The sequence below is a fragment of the Falco rusticolus genome, chromosome 10, assembly GCF_015220075.1.
Source record: "Falco rusticolus isolate bFalRus1 chromosome 10, bFalRus1.pri, whole genome shotgun sequence".
Lineage (NCBI taxonomy): Eukaryota > Metazoa > Chordata > Aves > Falconiformes > Falconidae > Falco > Falco rusticolus.
The window spans coordinates 34,683,988-34,705,718 of NC_051196.1; the positions used below are offsets into that span (position 1 = coordinate 34,683,988).

Consider the following 21,731-nt stretch of genomic DNA (forward strand, 5'->3'; position numbering starts at 1 on the left):
ACACAAGGCAAACAAAAGTAAATGATTTGCAAAACTTGTCAAGTGGAGCAAAGGTAGGCAACAGAGGTAAGCTTAAGTAAAAGGGTGATGGTAGAAAACAATGTAAAAGCAAGCACAAATGTGTTTTTATTTAAAGTTTCAGCCTCAAGATAATGGAAATACTGGCAAATCACTATTTAGTGAGCAATCTGAGTCAGAAGACTGATTAATACCATACTGCTGATGAAAAGGCAATATGATATGGTCATCAGCATTCACAAGGGTCAGTCAAAAACTTGTAAGCAGCAGCAACAAAAGAAGGATTTGCCATAATAAGAAGGAAAAAAAAAAGAAAAAAATAAGGAAGCAGGCGATCCAAACCTCCTCCATTTTAATTTGTGTCTGTATCCTGCTGAGGGAACAAACAATTTGTAAGTTGTAGTCTGTCATGTAATTCAGTATTAGCTGCAGGCTAATAAATAGGACAGTAAAGCATGTGCAAAGACTGATTTATAGGATCCAAAGAGAGATAGCCTAAGTCTTGCAGCTATTTGCATCTTCCTCACATACAAACAAGCACTGATGGAAAGTTTCCTGCTGAGAAAGAGAGGCAGGCAAGAGATGCATTGGAGAGAAACCTGGTTAAAAAAAAAATAAAGAATAAAAAGAAGAAAGAGGACTGGAATAACTTCTTCAGAGAGGGGTTTTTACATATTTATGCAGCGTAGCAGAGCACAATGCTGCAAATTCAAATCACTCATAATAAAAAGGAAGTTAAAAAAACCCAGCAACACTAGGAGAGGTCTGTGGAAAAGCCAAGCCAGAGGTTTACAGGGTTCACCTTGAAGGTGTTTGAGCATAGCTGTTCAGCAGGCAGTATGGACCATAGAGAGCCAGGAAATGTGGCTTTTTTTCTTCTTGAATTCATAGGCTAATTATTAAAATAGTTGCAAGACTTGCTGTAATTGTCCCCCTATTTAACTGCTGCTCAGCAGGTTTCTGCTCTTAGTTCTTAAGTGTTCTTTAAAAGTCACAGCTGGACAGGGGTACCATTGAGGGTGTGATCTGAACCAGTGTCCCAGCACAAGAGGAGAACAAGCGGTGGTATTTAACATGGCAGAAGATTAACACATCAGATGAAAGCTAAAAAACAACACACCAGATTTTAGGGTGGTGATTCGATGAGAAGTGTATTCCATCATCTCACAGCTAGAACAGATGCTGGGAAATTATTTGCTCAGAAAAATGAAACATTCTTCAACTGGGTAGAGATGGAGAAGGACTGCAAAATGTCAATTAATAACTGCAATTTTGGCTATTTTCTTGCCTCAGTCTCACAGTTGAGTGGGGAACTAACTTCAAACCGATCGTGCTTTCCTTAATGCAGAAACATGCTCTTTAATCGCTTCATTCAGATAGGGCAAATGCAAACATAACCAACACCCAGCTTCTCCCTGGAGCTTAGCCCTATACTGGCTTCGACAGCAGAGCAGTTTAGCTCCATCATTCAGAGGCAAATGCTATGCAAACTTCAAAAAATCCATTCACCAGAATACCTAACCCAAGCTTGCTGAATGGCCTCCATTCAGCACCACCAACAGACTTCAAAAGACTTTTGTCATCTCCTAACTTTCAAGCTAAAAAAAATTCTGGAACTGCCGTACTGCTAATATCCTTAGCTCTGAACTCAACGATGTTTACAAAGCTCCATCATTCTTTCCTCCAAAACTTGCAACCTTCTTTACCTGAGGATTAGAGCTTCAGCTTGTAAATGCCAACCTCCAAATCCAGCAGAGCAGATTAACAACTACCCACAGAGTCCATCGGTCGCAGCGTATGCAGCATTCTGCTGAAAGAAAAGGAGGCAGAAGGGTGTGTCTAACACACAGACCTGCAAGTCTGTAAGAAGGCTGAGTACAAGAGAGAGTGCTTAAGAAAGGATAAGACCCCAACGCAATCAAAAAAGCTGGTTCAAGATGTACAAAGGGAAAAAAAAGCCAAGTAAAATAAATCAACGTAAGGTAAGGAACCAGCAAATTGCTTTCAACTGGTTTATATCTAGCTTTGAAAATTTTGTTAAAACAATAAAAATAAAAGCTGGGTGCACATTTCACACATCCTAAGAAACCCAACCACGCACTCAGCAGATTTACAGTAGGCTGCCAACAAAGAGTAAAGCTTAAAGCAAGGCAAAGATGGCTGGGGAGTTCATTAGTACCTTGCTCAGGATATAAGTTGTCCTTTCCACAGGTGATTTTGAGCTTCTTGCTTCACCGGCCCTACAACAAATACAATACCTTTGCAGAAAGCCTATTAGCTGCAATTACTACTGCATTTCTGAAACAGAACAGCAGGAATGCTTCTTACACTGTGTCTAGCACTGCAGAATTTTCACAAGTTCCAATAATCACATGGTCTGAAGCATTTGCATATACAGAAAGTCTATTTCCTTCACTGAAAATTAATTTGGTTCTCCTATACAGATGGGATCTATGGGCCTCACTATGGTAAATACACTTTGTTTTGCTGCTTTATTCTTTGAGAATCTCATATCACTGATCACCCTTTCATACTAAGAAATCTGATGCATCTTGCCTGCATTTCATATGAAGCAAAGCACTACTTTGTTAGGTTGGTTTTTTCTGCTGTGACAGAAGTTAATATTTTGTTCTGAAAAGTATAACAGCTCATAGCCAACTATTCTCTCACAAGTGTCCAAGTACGCCTAAGTCATACCAGACTGTTCACCAACATCCAAGTATGGCAACAGATGATACCTCAAGAGACTTCTCTTGAATTAAAAGCATTTAACAGGATTGTAACCACTCAAACTCCTTCTGCTTCAAAAAGATTATTCCTTATTCTTTCTCCATTTATTATTGCATTTATATCTTGTATTTAATCAAGACCTTTACACATGAACAGCTACATCATACTTGGAAATATATACCTTACAAACAAATCCAAGCAAGTTCATCCCATGCCTACCCCTGCACCTGTCTCAGGTAAAATTTCAGTCAGAATAAGGCCAGAACTTTTGGACTTATATTTGCCTTGGGGAAAAAAAAGCAAACAAAAACCCGAAGACAAAACCCCACACGCCAATCATCCTCCAAGAAATTCCTGAAACCTAACTCAGAGGTGTGATAGGAAAGCCGTTATCATTTCCCAGGTGGCTACAAACAGGACAAAGTTTAAGACAGCAATCCCTGATTGTTTTACACAGAAACAGAAAGGCTGATGAAGAAAGAGATATTAAAAAATGGGGGAAAATGTTGACTGAATTGTCAATACACCATTAGTTTATGAACCTTCCTTGTAACCCAGCTCTAGCTTTATATTCTTTCTGGATACACTTATTATAATTTATACCCTGTTGACTAATATAAAGTAAGAAAGAAGGAATATGCATGCTGAAACATGATTGCAAGTCCACATAGCACTCAGTGCAATTCTAAAAATTGGATCCTGTATATAATGCATACATTAATCAGTTCTCAAGGAAATGGCTTCATTTCCAAGTTCCAATTTGGAGGTTATACATAAGGAGAAGGAAATGTTTCCTTTTGAAAGGACACAAATCATTCACACTAACTCCTAATTTCTATGAAACAATGGCTTTGCCTTCACACCTCTCCCATGCACTTCACAGACATAATGAGTTGGGCTGAAAGAGAAAGTGGAGTTAAAGCTCTCGGTGACAGTCTGTAATCTCTTTGCCTCCCCTCTTCTCACCACACATCCACTTAATGATTAAAACGGAGTTAAAGCAACTGCTATTGGACTACACCAAACAAGATGATTAAACAGAGCTATGACAAGTTCAAGTAATTACCAGCCAGATGCGAACACCAAGGAAGGAGTATTACATTCCTTACACCACTGTGACTACAAAGAAATAAAGGCATGTAAGTGGCTTTTTCAGGCACCCTACGATCATGAAGCCATTCACCCCTGTGCGGTAATTTCAAAGGCAGCATAACCTTCAGAAATGGTTTGCATGCACACACACACACAAAACCCATTCTGTGCCAGCTTCATGTTCAAAAGAGCAACATCATTACATGCTTTATCAAATCTATGCCTCTCATGGTATGCTACATGCAAATTCTGCAGACTGAATCTACTTGTGTAAACTGGAAAAAATAGAGAAAGAGATAGCACACAGCCTGAGGGCGACCCTCATTATCACAGCTCTACGGATACTGCTGGCAGCACCAGCGAGAGACTTTCTCTTGTTCGCAAGGTGATAACTTCGAGGACCCTGATTAACGTACATTACACAGGCAGATGAATTCAAACCTACCCAGCAACTTCTGCAATCTGGATGAGTCTGATAAGTAGCTGGAAGGCATGAAAATTCCTATCTGAACTTATGAATGCATACGAGACAAAATACTTTTTTTAACAGTAAAATCTAAACCACACATATACCACAGCTGAGCTTATCTCCTAAATGCTTCCAAAGGAGGGAATGGACTTGGTCTTCCAGCCATCCTGACAGCACACGAGGATACTTGCAGCACACTGTCTAATCTTCATACCAACTCCCCCAGCCTCCCGACTGAAACATGGGGATGGACTTGAGTACCACCATAGAAACAGTAGTTAAATCACCCCGTGATACCAAGAATATTATGTTAGTTTTAATGAGTACATTTGGCATTAATATCCTGGGGTACAGAACTTTCTATGCAAGAGGCATGAAAATATATTTTTAAAAAAACCAACAAACCAACAAACAAAAATTTTAAAGAATCTTTTTCAGACCCACCACTTCTCTTAGTAATTGCTTTATCTGAAGTGAAAGACTTTAGAGTTTGTGAGCATCCTGAACAATTACATTGAAGGCAATTATATTTTCATCCGAGGAACAAGCTGTACCCTAGAGCACACATGGAACACCCTGTTACACACTCTCATACCTGCACTGCACTTGTTTTATTAAGGCAACCTACCGAGGGCCTGATGGTGGCATTTCTAGGGCCAGCTCCAGTGCAAGATCAGGCCCAGCTGTAGAACGGAGCTGGTGTTGTATCTTACTACTTTAAAGTTCCAGAAAGCTCTTTCTACTAAGAGGACTTCTTGCTGTTTAATAATTACCTGAAACTATTCTGGACACAGCTCCAATAATAAATACTGAGATAGTCAAAATACCTGTATTTTGATGAGTCTGCCTTATAATTGTGAATCTGGAATTTGCACAGCATATTTAATATGGGAGAAGCTTAAATACATAGATTTAAATGTCTAATTATTCAGCATGCTTTTCACACTTAAGTATCTCTACTTGATAACTTGATGGGGGGGTTGTTGTGCTTTTTTGTGGGGTTTTTGGTTTGGGTTTGGTTTGGTTTTTTGTTTTGTGGTTTTGGTTTTTTTGTTGTGGTTGGTTTTGTTTGTTTGTTGTTGTGTTTTTTTTAAAAATTCCAGGGTCTACTTACTAGGAAAAGACTCAGATCCCTAGAGCAGTTTCCACTGCGTACCTGGTGAATTAATAAATAGATGGTGCAATTAGTGACACAAGCGTCACACCAGAAAAGACCTAAAGAAAAACAGTAAGCAACTCCAAAAAAAGAAATCACCTCTCCCCCGATCACCAAAGGCATTGGCTTCTCGCATCTAAAAACCTCAAGAAAAGAGTGACTGATAAAAGGCAAGCTGTCCCAAATATTACAAGGATGACAGAAAGCCACTCAGTTAAGAGACAGACTGGTTTTCATCTGTGTTGACTAAGGAACTACTTTGAAAATCAACTAAGAGAAAACTGAAGAGAACTAGAACATACCCTTGGAGGTCCTTAGAGGGGCTTTGTTAAGTTCTCCTACCCCGGCAGTATCAGAACAGACCCCCTCTAAGAAAATGTACGAGCCTTAAGAGAATTTGCATCAGGTAGCAACAACATAATTTTGATGGACTTCCTGGAGAGTCAAAATCTCAGAAAAATTGGCTCGTGAAAAATAGGTTACAGATGCTGTAATATTCCTTCTTTATCAGCTCTCCATGGATCCCCACCACATATTGAGTAATTAATTTAAGCATCCAGAATATCTGAAAGGGATCAGGAAAAAAACCAACAGATGTAAACAAACCTCCATACACACACAGAGATGTTACTCACAACCTCACATAATATGACAGGTGTCCTGCAAGGCCACTATCATTGATACAGACCTTAAATTATAAGATTCCAGCCAATTTCCACAGTATTTTAAACAATCTTTACACAAGCAAAACCTACATTCACTTAAGAAAATGAGTAACCGCCACACAGTTTTTACTTAAAAGAAAATTACAGACAAGCATTCCATTCATATGTGATCAGCATAGCAAGATGTAGAATCTCTGGGTTTTTTGAAAACTGCCCTGTACAAAATTGTATTAAATTACTACATGTGCAACAGTGAGAGATAAGAAAGAGAGAAGAGCTATTTCCACTGGAGCACCAAAGGATGGTAAGGTGTACAGATGGAAATGATAGGTTTCTTTAGCTTGACTATTATGATTCTAGAGTGCAAAAAGAAGAATAAATGTATTGTCATTTATACAAGCCCTGCAACAGAGTCAGAACTCTGAAAAGTATTAGCATATACAGCAAATAGCTGCCCACATAAAAGCATTTTCACAGTACTACAAAGGTAGCCCCTGCCACTAAATACACTTTAATACTTCGAAACTAATAAAGTTATGATCTTTTGTGTAAAATTTCCAGTAATTGCATTACAATAATACACTGTTCTTAGTAAAGATGTCCACATAGACAAGGGGAGGACTTGAGGGGTGGGCAGCAGAAGGTGGTGCATGTCTAATTCCATTGATCATTTTATTTGCTGAAATAGATATCTATTATTCCAATTCAGGGTGTAGAAGTACATGTATTTCAAAGCAAAACCTCTCTCTCTCCTTCTACCAAATACTATAATTCAATATTAAGAAACATAAATTACTCTTTCCTTTCTCAATAGTACAATAAAACATCTTACGCATAGGGAAGCAAACAGATCTTTACATTAAAAAGATACACAGATACACTTCTAAACCTTAAGCTTTGTTGCAAGAAATCCTTTATGATTTTATGTTCAGCTGATCAAGAGAAAGCACATGAGAAGCAGAGTATTAGCTTGGATTTAGTGGGTTTAGGGGCAGGACTATCAATTGAGCAAAACTTCAATTACAGACTAATTTAATGTATGCCCAAGTACATTATTGCAATTCAATAAACGTCTCTTCAGAATTAAACAATTCCAATTTGCCTTCATTTCAGCCTGTGTGCACGCATTACAAATTTGCTATTATCCACACTAAAATTAGTCAGACTGTTTGGAAGCACTCATCCATGCAATCTCAGCATCTCACAGTGCTGCATCAAACTAACCTCAAATGAAGCACTTGACCTTACCTGCTCACTAAACAGGAACACGGAGCAGAGGAGCGCACCTTCCCCTAAACAATATTACTCTGCTAAAATTTTTTCTACCTTGTTGTCTGCCTGAGTAATCCAGCAATGAATCTATCAATGTCTCTCTTGGTGGACATCCAACCATTTATGTTTATAACTTATCCTTCTATTTTTTCCTTTCTTCTATCAATAAACACGAAAGCATCAGGCACCTACTCAACTTTGCATATTCTGGTGTTTGGTTGCTCTGGAAGATTGCCTTCCCTCTATTTAGCTATGGTACAGTACTAGATATGCTACTCTTGGCAACTCAATTCCATTTTAATCATGAATTAATTCCTCCAGATTTGAACAAGATGCAAGATCACTGAGTGGGAATTAAAAGCACTTGGCATCTACTAGGAGCGTTCTCTTCCCAAACTGTATAGTCTGAATATCTGCACCTTGCAACGCTATATTTAAGGCATTGTAAAGGCATCAGTATAGTGATCAAAGGACAGAGTACGTTGGCAGACTGTAGTATAGCAGAAAAAAGTGATCTCTTGTCTACAGCAGCCCCCCATTTTCACAGGAGTCGGTGAGGATCCCTGCAGTGCAGATCAGGGTACATTTAAATAAATAAATAAATAAATGGGTAAATAAATAAGTGATAATTTAAAAAACCAACCAGCACACAAAAAAAGGCAGTGCAGTAAATAGCGCTCCACTGCATGCCTCATGAAGGCAAGATTAAGATACATCTTGCATGTGTCAGGCACAGTATCAGCTCTTGAGTCAAAGAAAATAACAGGCTAAAACCCCAGCATCCTTCAAGAACTACTGATGTTACTACTGCGTACTTCAGGACATCGGCAGAATCAATCCCGTCATTTACTCCCAGCAGCCCTGAGCAGACTCTTGTGACATGCAATGCTCCATCACAAGATTATTTATGCCTTATAAAATATTGTAAAGAAAGGCAGATGAAGCTGACAACCGAACTGTTTAGCTGACTACAGTGAAAGTACCCATAGCCATCACGCATTACTACAAAACCTCATGAAGAGGGCTGTATCCAGACAAAGTTTTGGTTCAAACATTTAAGAAAATGACTGAAATTCATGCCAGTTCTACAATTTTTTCCTTACTTAAGTTCAATATGAATGAAAGAAGAAAGTCCAATATGATGTCAAGCTTTGTAAATAGCTGCCATCTGCGAGGAAATACCCATCTTGAATAAACTTGCTGTTTTAATGCAACCTACCTTTCACTATTAATTCCGCATAATTCGAAACTCCAGAGCCACCATCTGAACGAATGACACATCGGTACTTGCTGATACTGCGTTGAGAGGTGTCAGCTACACTGACAGTAGCAGAAAAACGTCTATGGTTGACCACTCGAGTGACCATTAATGCTGTGTCCCTTCCGTTCCACTGCTGTAAAGGCAGACAAAAATAATGCAAGTTATGAAGACACAGGTATCATACATTCACATGTAATTCATTCTCTGCTATACTTCTTAACATTGCTCAGACCTTCATGTTCACATCACTAGGCTAGATCTTATACAAGCACCCATTTTCAAGAGAGGGCTGCTAGCCATACCCTTGAAAAATTTACAGGGTTGTATGAACTGAAATTTAAGGGCTTAAAAATCCTTGCACATATATTTAGGTTTTCACTTCTATTTGATTTTTAAAACATACTTGGGCATTTGATGTGTTTTATTTACTGAAAAGGCTAGAGAGTGACATCTCTGGCTGTGCAATTTTACACAGAATATTTAGAGGCCCAGCTACGATATGAAAATAAAACTGAATGGTTCGTGTAGACCTGGGAAAATGCTACAAATGAACAAATTTTATAAACTTGGCATTTTTAGATGTAAAACTTTGATTCTGGACCAATTTACAGAAATTGGTTGGATAGGGAGACATCCTTACATGTCCAACATTCCTCAATAAACCTCTCTATCAATGCCAGACTACATCTTCCCAACTGGAAAAGCAACAGATAAAGAATTAGTTAGTAATACAATGTCTCCACAGGCTAAACACCTGAACTTGCTCAATTGGTTGAGTTTATTGGGAGTTTCAAAGGAAAACACACTGCTGTTTTGCTGTTTTCCAGTAATCAGTTTTTGGGGTGTTTCGAAGGCTATTTTCATTAAATATTTCCATTTTAGAGAATGTATCAGAGCACTTCAAAGGGCAGAAGAAATAATTTTGTCCTTCAATGGGAAACACACGTTCCATATCTTCAGTTTGATATATATTCCGTTTCTAACTTTAGAACAGCAAATGAGTCCTTAAGGTTGTTACGACACCCACCTGAGTAGCACAACCCAGTCTTTCAAGTCCAGCCAGCAGGATGAGAATATAGACATTAAGAGAGGGAATCTTCTGGCCTTTTCATGAGAGACTAAAAGGTACAAGCTGCTATCAATGCAGCCAAAGAAAACTGGGAGGAAGAAATACAGTGGGTACAAACTGGTTTTGCATGTTTTCACCATCCAGGTAGTAATCTCAGACCTTAGAGTAGGTTTCCTTCTTAACACTTTCACTGACTCTGGGCTGAGGACATTTTTGGAGGGTGGCAGGAAAGACGACTGCCTAATAAAGCAGACGGGAAGGGCTATTTCACCTGTTTTGCCTCTTCTGTTTTACAACTGAGTCCTTACAGGTACATGGGCATTTATTTGAAACTAAAATTTTGAACGTCACTGGCCATTTTTTCCATCTTCTGTATCATTATCTTGTTCTTTGTCACCTTAAACTCTCACCTAGAAACAGTTTAAGTTCTCATAGGTTCCTGATGAAAAGATTTTTGCCCCACCACCCAGACTGCCCCTACCTACTTTATTCACTTGAAAGAGCAAACAAACCAAAATCAAACCAACCAAACAAAACAAAAAAAAAAAAAATCCACCATTAAAAAAAAAGCGCAAACCAAAACTAAACCAAAACAAAAAAACGCCCCAAACCAACAGAAGCAGCACATTACCTGGAGCCACAGTTTGTCGTGCTGGGACCACTTCCCCCCAGCGATGCACTGGAACGTCGCATTCTGCCCCACGTTAACCTCCACGTTCTGAAGTCGTAGGAAATGAGGTGCTTTTCCTAACAAAAGATGCAAAGTATTGCAAGGGTAGAGCAAGGCAGTACTTGACTGTGTTACACCAACAGAGACATAAACACTCAGCAAAGCATTAGTGCCTATCCGTGACAAAGTGATTTTGCAAAATAAAGCTGTGCCTCAGTATTTAACCATTCGCTGCAGAGCCAGGTGGGTGATCGATCTGACAGAGGATGGCCTGAGGGATCATACAGAGCTCTGGCACATCTAAAATCAGACACTTCGATCAAATCGCAACACAAGTTCACGGTCATCAGCACAATTTCTTACTGTTTGCTATAAAAAGTAATTGAGTAATTTCTTCAGAAAATTGTGTTTCTAAAAAGGTCAAAAAAAAAATCAAATGCTTCTGAGCTTGTCAAGCATGACTGAGTCAAACTGAATTTTCACAAGGGTATTTTTTCCCTTTTATTTTATTGACTATCGAATACATCTTAGACCTTTAGGATAAGAACGTGTCATTAATATGAAATCAGATAGTAAATGAAATATATAAAAGACAATATTGTATCACTGTATTAGGTTAAGATCACTGATATCAGTGTTTTGTTGATACTAAATTCAGTATTAATTCAATATTAAACTACTATTAAAATGCAGACATCACATTTGTTCACAGAGGAACTAGATCAGAGGATTATCTTTTTGACTAAATACCAGGCTCATTTACCTCTAAGTTAACGTACAAGAAAATAAAAAAGATTACAGTAGTGAATCGGACACTTTCAAATTAACTTAGTTCTTGCTGGGCCCCAGAAGAAAGTTTGCGCACCATTTGAAAACTTTTAGTAGGACACACTAAACAGCCTTGTAAGACTCTAAAGGTCAGAAGTTTTCAACTTGGTCTTTACATTTTTAATTCAATTAGACACCGGTGAAATACTTCTTTTCAGAGGACAGACCAACCCATCTTTTTCTACTGGAATCAAATAAATCCAAAGGGATGTGGGGTGGGCATCTGCATCTGTGTGTGCATGAAGCTTGATGTACAAGTATTTCTCTGCTGTAGACACTTGAACAGACAACACATGCCCATACACTCTGCCAAATGTTTTTTCTAGCCTCTGTATCCCATTCACCACACTCTCGGTTTGCTGACAGCTCCTGAAAGATAGCGACTCTGTACCATCCTGCTTTCTGGGGATCAGTAATTTGCATCAAATTTTACTGGAATACTACCTCTGGGTGACAGTCAGAATGTACTACATGATATTTGTGGGCTAATACTAGTAATTTCTGCCTGCAGTCTAAGGTGGGCAGACGTAAGCCAGCTCCACATACGAAGCGGCGCAGCCTGGGTGAGCGCAGTCACACCGGCCCCACGCGCCCTGTCCGCTGCCCTCTGGAGCACAGGGCTGCACTGTGATTGCACGTGCTCATGCACACGTAGCATAATGAGAATTGATACTCCAGTGCATTTCTTCGAGGGACAAAAAAAAAAAAAGGCAACACCAGCAAGCCAGTTATTTTTCTCCATTACTGTGTCATTAGGAACATTTCACTGTGGTTTTGCTGATACTTAGGTTTGTCTGCTATACTGTCATCTACAAAGGTAAGGCAGAAATGAAGAAATAACACCAATAATTTCAGTAACCTCCAGGGTCATCAGCAGCTTTGTGGTCCCTGTATTTTGAGTTATAACAATAGTAAAATGAATATGTGGGGCAAAGCCTGTACAAGTCAATGGAACACACTCCAATGACGTTTACCCTGGCAGTTGTCATTGCCCAACAGCAAAGCAACGCTGGGGATCTGACAGGACAAGCAATTACAAAGACGGCCAAGAACTTGCAGTTCTGTAGGCTGCCGATTCAAAACGGAACAGTTAACCATTCGAATCATTTCAGTTTTGAGTCACCTGGGACACCATTTGAAAGAGGGACCTCCATATACTTGGAGAAATGGATTTAAAATCAGTTTAAATACTTGATTAAGCAGGGATGTAACACAGCATCCCATCTCTTTTTTTTTTTTTTTTTTTTAATCCTGTAACTTTCTTGTCTAGGTTTCGCCCCAGTTTGTTCGGTGGCCTCTTTCCCAGTACAGGGATCAGCCATCACCCAGCATGCATGGAATGCACGCAGACCGTTTGGGGGATTTCCTTGGATGCTGCCATTATCAGCAACATCTGGCTAATACAGACTGTAAGTATTTCTTAATGAAGTAAATGCACCCAAAGGCCTGAGCAATGAGCACATGGTAAATACAAATATAATTTAGTTAAACAGCAATTAACCATACTGCAGTTATCAGAAATGTCCTGTTAAACTTGAGCAGAACCATGTCTATCACATTGAACGGCAGCTGTTCTTGGAAATTCTTATTGCAAGAAAACCAGCTGATATCACTCCATTGATATGATCCATGTTTTTTTGTGAGCAGCTACCACTGACTTAATGAAACTATGCGCAAGTGAGAGGGGCTATTAAAAAAATAATCAAAACAACTTCAGAAGAAACTGTATATTACATAGCCAATATAGACACACCAAGTCCTCAAGCCACAGTGTAGATGCATTGAGAAACCGAACAAGTTCAGACTCAAAGACTGAAGCTCAAGGTTTCTTTAAATAGGAAATAAATAAATGAATAAACCTAAGCTGATTATTATGGCTGAAATAGAAGAAACGCGGCACTAATATTTTTGAACAGCTTAATGAACCTGCATTAGTTTCTACTCCTGTGCAAGTGTATTGTCTGAATGCAATTTGTTTTTAATATCTTTACAGAGGAGCAGAGTGGGTTTAACGTTTGTTGAGAGAGACAGGCCTTTGGGATATGTCCTTTATCAAGGAAATTCTGAAACTGTTTGTTTGTTTATTCTTTTCTTAAGTTAACCACACAGGATATTATCAGAAGCTTTTAAGATTGTTTTCTACAGCAATGTGATTTTCAGAAATAATAAAACAACCAGCTTTATGTTCTTTATGTTCATAACAAGAGATGAAGAGGGCCTTCCACAGATGTCTGGGTGCTAACTATAGACTGAGCACAGTTTTCCCTTTTGCACAACTTGCAGAGTTCTGTGTTTATGCAAAGCTGATTGTCTTTAGGTGTCTCAGTGGGATACAAGAAGACATTTTAGTGCTGATCAAATTTGGTACAGCCCTCCTTTACGCTGTCAAGACCGGTATATAACACATTGATACAGTTATAAAAACAAAGAGTGCTCACTGCATGGATGGGCGAGAACTCTGACTTCATCCACAGCAATGTACCCTGGATGTCCTTTCAAAGAGACAGATTCAAATATCACCTGAAATATAAAATAAGAAAAAGTTCTTTTAAAAAGAACAGCCACACTAGTCATTTGGCCAGTCAGTTTTCTGGTTTTATTCCAATGCCAGAGTCATTTGAGTAATTTCATCATTAACAACGAAGGGATAATAAGGCAATTCAGTATATACACGCATACTAAGGATTGCAAATCTGTTTGATATGGAAAGCAAAAAGTTAGAACAACGTTCATTAGGATTAGAGACAACTGTGTGCTTCTTTCACTTGGGAGAGTAAAAAATACTCTGTGTATATACAAACCTATATTCACTTTAAGCACCAGTCCAAGAACATTAAGTGGATAATCATTTGACATCTTGTTTTTAGCATGCCTCAAAGTTGGAGAATGCTGTACGTGAGAGAAAATTCTCTTATTGAATCAATAACTCGGCATGGATTCTTCTGGAGGAAATCTCGATTCGGCACATATGCCATGGCAGTATTACAGAGCAAATTACAAACAGTGGATGACCCTGGATTCTCGTTACTGAATTGAAATAAAATTCTCCCAGATATAATGAACTTGTTTCTGCCTTTCTCTGGATTAAGCTAACAAGGTATGAGAATGAACATTTTTAAAAACTACATGCAGTATTTCTCTACAGTAATGGTACACTAACTAGCACTTTCTATTTTATTTATATATCCGGATAATGAAAGCGTTCCACTAATTTGGGTCTGAATAGACAGATATTAAATTACCAATGAAGAAAAAACTCATACATCCCTATGGCTTTGTGATTTTACTTGGAAAACTGCCCTGAAGTATCCTGTTACTAAAAACATACAGGCTATCCGTGGTGCAGGAAAAAAAAACAACCTACAACACTGACAGATCATTAAAACAGAGTTAACTACTGCCAAATAAGCTAACTAAAAAATCAGAAGACAGTGCTAGATATGGTGTATTTTGCTCAACAATTAAAGGATAGTAGGACATAATTTGTGGACTGTGCCCTCATCGCAGCCTGCAGCTTCCTCCTGGGGGCAGCGCAGGAGGAGGAGGAGGAGTGGGGTCTCCTCTCTGGTGACTCGCGAGAGGACACAGCGAAGCGGGATGAAGCTGTGTCAGGGTAAGTTCAGACTGGACACTGGGAAGAGGTTCTTCACTGGGGGGGTGCTCAGTTCCTGGAACAGGCTCCCCAGGGAAGTGGTCGTGGCACCAAGCCTGGCAGAGTTCAACAAGCATCCGGACAATGCTCTTGGTCATATGGCAGAGTTGTAGGTTAGTCCTGCAAGGAGCAGGGAGGAACTGGACTTGATGATCCTTACAGGTGCCTTCTGACTGGAGATACTCTGTGATTCCATGAGGAAAAAATGTTTAGAAATGTTAAATTGCAATAGGAAAAAAAAATGCAGACTGATTATTGAACATCTTGGTAATGCTGCCTCTCAAGATTGTGATTCTCTTCCCAAAGGAATGAAGCACTATCCTTCACGATTTAAAAATAAAAATAAAATTATGGGTGGAGATCTAATGAGCACTGTCCTCTGCATTTGAAAGGGATGTCCCCATTTTCATTCTCTCTCACTAATGTTCACACTGTATTAAATTGCTCATTTTTGCATGAGTATACAATGTTTTCAAGGACAGAGTTAATTAACATGTTCAGCTGGCACAGTTATTACTATTGTAACAGTATTCTAGTGCAGCTACTTGTTTCGTAGGAGAATATTTCAATAATGTTTAACCTCTAAAATTCATTACTAAAACTCCAAGTTAACACTTAAAGCCAGTTTTCCATTCTCTTATTTTCATTCTAAATAAAAGCTGGTGTTCCCAGTCTGTCCCTGTTTAGCCTCTTCATCTCCTTAATCAGAAGATTTAATACAGTAAATTAACTGTCCCAACGCTGATTGCTGCATGCCCTGGATATGGAAGTAGATTACTATGTCTTTTATAAGTACAGAACTGCTGTTAATCACTTTGCCATCACTGGCCTTCCAGAATGTCTTTTCTACTCATGCTTCCATGACTTCCTAAGATCTGCTTCCCCAATTCAAAACAAATCCAAATGTGAAATCTGAAATGCATCCATTACAAGACAGACATAGTAAAAACAGGTAGAACTCAAAACTTAACAGGCAAAGATATAAACTAAGAAAATTCAAATTGCTAACAGTACGTGGAAACCAAATTTCTACTCCAGAGGAGGGTAGACAAAAATTAGGCTGTCAAGGACCAATAGGAAGAAGCAAGTCTCTGAAAGAAAAAATAATCCCAAAAACATCAACACATGTTTTGTGTTATCAAGGTTCCCAAGAGGCTTTTTAGGTTCTGCATAAAATAAGAGTACAATACAAATCCTTAGTCTGGAAATTATAATTATTTTAGAAGTGAAATTTTATTCATGATGAAAGTCACACTAACTGGGAAGGTCATGCAAGGAACTACTGCAGCTCCCTTCAGACTTGAATTAAAGCAAAACATTACAGCTACAAAATCTTATTTTAGTTTTGCATTTGGGAGAAGATATAAACCACAATAAACTAATTCTCAATTTTCTGCAAGCCAGGAACTTGGAAAATTCTCCAAGGCATTTGCATTAGCTATTAATGCATGGCAAAATTAAGCACCAACACATAGAGAACTCTCTTTGCTAATAACTGACACGTACAGAGTCTTTAATACAGCACAATATAACTTAAGCCAGTAACAACGGAGTCACCCCTTAAAAAACCCATGCACACTGGTGCAGAATCCCCTGAAAAAGAGTGGAGGGATCTCTCAATTCACACAGTCTTGTTTTGACAGACTCTATTATCTGTTCTGCTTTACAGTCAGATATTCTTGTTCAGACTTCCGCACTGTTGTCTTTTTCTGTATTCTGCAGTGCCTCAGACCTATCAAAGCGAGAAGCACCCAGGTTTTCCTGAAACGTAATGGAGACCCAGCATAAGGAAAAAGCAGGTATAAATGCTTACAGGGCTTGTTCTGCAAACGTCACACTAAACATCTCTCGTGTCCTTTTAACTTCAGTCGGAAACATAGTATAAAGATTTAGACGTAGGCATTTAACAATGCTTCTATTTAAGGAGCTCCTCAGAAATTAATATAGGTGACAAAATGCAAAGCTTTACTCTTAAAAAACATTCTTAAATGCTGAGAATTGCAAACACTAAGTCATTTCATGTTTCCTTACCAATAAACAATCCTACCTTTCACTGCTGCTATGTACCAGCGTAGTCTGTGTCAGCAGCGTAGCCTGGCTCATCTGTTGCGGTACAACAGTTTTCTTCAGGCATGGATCAATAATGGTCCTTGCTATACATCAGGAAAACTCTTCCTGGCAGACTCTAGTGCTGCCCTTGGTGCATTCTGGGACTAAGTTCATCCTTATGCTGAGCAATAATTCAAGATTACATGTACTACCTTTCTCCAAGAACTATTATGGCTTTTTCACACTACACTAAAAACATTTGCAGGCTGGGAATCCAAGTACGAGTAACTCTAGGGTAGACATTATAAACCTCCACAATCCCCACATTTGTATCTCGACAGAGTGCTTTTGGATCCAGATGACTCCTATGACCCTTGCACGGAACTGCCAGACCTACCACACAAACTCTGGCCATAGGCTTGGTTACTATTTTTCCACTAGTCACATCTCCAGAACTCAAAGTACTTGTTGAACCCTCAGACCCAGGGCAAACAGTTTCAGATTTTTTGCCCAACTGAGTTTTTGATGCACACTGCAATCTAAGATGGTGTGCTTTCCATGCATTAAGATAATAATTCCCATTTTGCCTGACACAGACTTCATTATTTAGAAAAAATGCTATTTTTTTCCTGCGTTACCTGGTGCTTTTGAAATACAGAACATACTTTCAGGCCTTTTTGCATACAAAGAGCTCTCCAGGCATGCAATTTTGATTTAAAGCTGACAAATAACACTCCGATGGCACATCCAAGCTTGTAAGTGTGAAATGAGACACTCCCTAGGCAACAGCACACCCAAGCTTTTGTCATCCTGCCGCCTCCGGACTTCTTTAGCCAGCAGTGGTGCTTTAGTCAAAATTACTGTTATTTGCCAGCCTAAGTCCTTCAGTGTGCTCTCCTCTTCACTTTTGAAAGCTTAAAGTTTGGGTTTGGTTTGGTTTTTACGTTGGTTTTGTTTCTCTTTTAAAAACCTTGATTAAAAGTAGAAAGTCACAGGATTGCATCAACAGAAGCTGTTTCATAAAATTAGGGACTGATGATAAATTAGTGTATTAGATCCCACATAACAGTAGGACAGAACTCAGACTTTAAAAGCCACACTTAAGGAATAAGAATAAAATTATAAGCAGAAGGAAACATCACCCCTGTTCAACAAAAAGTAAAAAAGAAAACCCTTGTATTTTCTAGGAAGGAACAGTTACTGCTGGCTTCCAATCTGTTCATTTTTTGTACTGCAGTGAACAATTCTTGTTTGATTTAAAGGAGCTTTTGCTCTAGGAAAAGCAAACTTGACCTGCAAAAGACTTGCAAAAGAAGTAAGGCAGGCTCAGGAAGTCTACTATTGGTATATCTGAGAAAAGGTTCCCTCCAAGTGTGAGCTCAGGCTGTCTTTTCCACGTTTTTCAAGCACTGATTATCAGGGTGAAAGATCATTTCTGTTATCTCTGTGGAGCACCTACTATGAAGCAAGTTCCGGTTCATGATCAGGTTTATGTTAATATGAGTGAAGTACGAGCACTTTAATACAGTTTCAGAACAGGTGACAAGTTGTGCACATCTCTTAAAACACCACTTTCGACACATTTGCATCTCTTTATCCCTTCCTCTCACCCTGCATAGTGTGCTCTGTATTCTGCTGATATCCCCAACTCTTTTTCAGAGGCAGAACATTAAAGCATTCTACTTCAGCTCAGATTTTATAGACTTCCTACCCAGTTATTAGAAGAAAAAAAAAAAAAAAAAAAAGCAATTCTACCTGCTGTTTTCTATCCACAGACTATTTGCTGCCTTTTCACAGTTTATTCTATTGTGATTCTTTCTCACTCATGTCTTTTATTACTATCATATGTACATCAGCTTTTCCTGCAAAATTTAGGGTGCAATTACCTCCCAGGTTTTGTTGTTGTGGTGGTTTGGTTTTTGTTTGTTTGGTGGGGATTTTTTTCTTGAATATAAAACAAGATAAAAACATGCCTTCAACACCTAACAAGAACCATGGGAGTCCATTGTGTGCAACCTAATTAAAACAAAAAAAAAAATACTGTTAAGTTGCCACATGATGTTTGAAGTGGACAACTAAAAAGTAGCTGTAAAGTTAATATAACAAAAAACAACTTACCCATTACATTCCTTAACTTTGTGCCTGTTTAAAAAAAAAATATTTCCTAACAGAACAACTAAAAATATGTTACAAGCAGTGCTAAAAAGCGGAGGAACAGAGGAGCTAGTGAAGAGTATAGTCATGTTGATAACATGGTCCAAGATTTTTTTAGTACCTGATCTACTTACACCCTTCATACAGGCACAGGAAAAGTCCAGATGCAAAGCTGAGTGAACAAATGTCCCTCCCTATGGAACCAACTAAAGGCCAAAAATTGTTCAGGCAAATTTATGCAGAGATTCAATTACACACCTAGACACTCAGTTGTATTTACATTTACATAGCGCTATGGGTAGGGCCAATATGACTGTTTACATGCCAGTCTCATGATAAACAAGCGGGTTCTTAACTTGCCAATAATTTGCCTCCCAGCAGCCTATCCATTACTCTGTGATCTGACAGCAACTGAATAAAAACGGTGACGCAGGACGAGGTATGTCAGGAAGCCTATATAACCCTTATGCTATTGAACTGCTATATGTAAAGTCATTCTTATAGGAAAAAAAGTCGGAGGGTGGGGGGGATGGATTTAGTTTTCAGAACACCTATTGCTAATAAAAGCTTAGCTCACACATAGCCAAATGTTCAAAAGAAAAAAAGAGAAAAATATTACAAACTCGTACCTGATAAAAATGTGGCCAGAATGTACTGATGGCAAGTTCTGCCTTCACCCATCCTTCTGTAACAACCCCCGAGACGTTCCATATGGGATTGCCCTGCGGTCCTCCGTTCACCTTCACGTAGACATTCAGAGAGCCGGGACTCGAACGGTCTCTGCTGGACAAGTAATAGTGGAAGTCGATGCAATGCGTGTCATTCTCCTTCAGCGTAGGCAACAGCAAGTGAGCTTTCTGCCCGGACGCCCGCCCAGAGCTGTTGACCATCATGAAGGAGCCTATGGAGGAAAGCAAAAAGAGAAGAAAGAGTGGCTTTGCTTGGCTTTTTCCATAAATACAGCTCCATTTGAAAAGTCAGCGATTCCCTTAGAAGCCAGAAAACAAAACGTTCATCTGAAGAGCTCGAATTAGCTATTTTCAGCTTGTTATTGGGTAACAGAGAGAAGGGATTTTAAAATTGCAGGGTATATGCACAAGTAGGCTCAGTGCCAACTAGAACCACTTTAATTAGATAACTTCAAAATCAAAATAAAAATACTATTTTGCTGTTATAATTTTATAACCTCATGATACAACACTCACTCTAAACAACAGCATACTCACACCCTGAGCAGCACCCGGGCTCTCCTACTGCACGCAGTCCCCACAGGCACATTCAGTACAAGAACTGCAGCAGTGGGCCAAATGCTCAGTGGAGGTTTGCCTACGTGGCTGCTATCCACTGGGTGCCAGTCTGTACCTGTGAACCCTGCACCTTGGCACTATAAACATTTGAAGGTTTAATACGTTAAGAAAAACCCAGTTTTCAGAGCCCAGATGAATTAGGCTCGTAAGCATAACAGCAACATCTTGACTAGAAATAATGCAACAAGGACAATTATTCTTCTAGGAGGGAAGGACAGGCTGAATTTAGGGAGGAAAATATATACTAAGGCAATTTATGAGTTTGTTAACCTGGAAGCTTGCATCATATTAACCATGGCTCTTGATGTTGAACTCACATCTTGATTCATCAAGCAGTTAGTTTATAGCACATTGTGTCTCAACTCATCTCTTCACAGATGCATCAAGGTGACAAATGTTAGCAATAAGGTAAAACATTATGAGAGTTATTTGATTCAATTCTGTTTAAAGAAGCTTCTTTATGTGTGTACAGACACTCACGCTCAGAAAAAGCTGAACACCAAGACTGGGGCGGGAGGGAAATCTGTGTCAGCAGCCAGGCATGATAATTTTTAATCAGACACAGCCCTTCTGACACTCTCAGTTGCAATGCTGCTGCCAAGGCATGCTACAAACTTATTTCTCTGCTGGCCTCTTGCAGTTCACAGAAGATTGAGTTTGAAAAGCCCTGCCTCACTTCTAACCTACTGACTTTCCCTATTCCATGCTGTAGCAGTGTGACACCAGATAAACATTTTGATCAATTCTGTGCAGTGAACAGCCATACATTCTAAATTTATATCAACAGATACCCGCAACTTTCTCCCACAAACATATTTTTTCCCCTGTGTTTATATGATATATATGCATTTTGTAAAGGATTCAAAAGCACGGATGCAGATGAAGTCAATCTTTCAAAAAAATAAATAAAAATCACATACTCTAGAGACCTTGGAAAATTCAAACACAATGCAAGCACAGCAAGGGAAGAGGCTGTACTAAAAAATATGAAAATTTATAGGCAAGATGTTCTCTGGCAATCCTATCTTTCACTTTCATATGCTGCAAATCAAAAAAGCCTCAAATCAAGAAATTCAAGATTCACAGTGAGGGCTTTGAGAAACATAAAAGCTGAATCCAAACTCTTCAGTTTCCCTTTAATAATCCAAGTCCATAGGGTGGGATCCTGGCAAATGTTCGCTATCAATCTACTGCTCCCAATCAACCACAAGATCCCCTTCTCCAGCAAGTACCATATACATACTATTCTTAAAAATCCACCCAAACCCCCCTGATGTTTTAAGAAACTGAGATTTGGATTCTCTTTCTATGACCTCAGATAATTTATTATCATGAAGCA

The 21,731-nt window shown here is 39.0% G+C and overlaps 1 protein-coding gene across 2 annotated transcripts in view; it reads right to left on the reverse strand.

Annotated features, from left to right (window-relative positions):
* The window catches only part of PTPRT (protein tyrosine phosphatase receptor type T), a 454,289-nt gene that overhangs the window by 256,122 nt on the left and 176,436 nt on the right, over positions 1 to 21,731 (reverse strand). For both annotated transcript variants that reach the window (XM_037402826.1, XM_037402825.1), the window contains exons 3-6: positions 19,715 to 19,986; positions 13,669 to 13,750; positions 10,364 to 10,479; positions 8,622 to 8,796 (exon numbers count right to left, since the gene is read on the reverse strand). In XM_037402826.1, the coding sequence (XP_037258723.1) occupies positions 8,622 to 8,796; positions 10,364 to 10,479; positions 13,669 to 13,750; positions 19,715 to 19,986 (645 nt within the window). The remainder of the gene's footprint in view (positions 1 to 8,621; positions 8,797 to 10,363; positions 10,480 to 13,668; positions 13,751 to 19,714; positions 19,987 to 21,731) is intronic.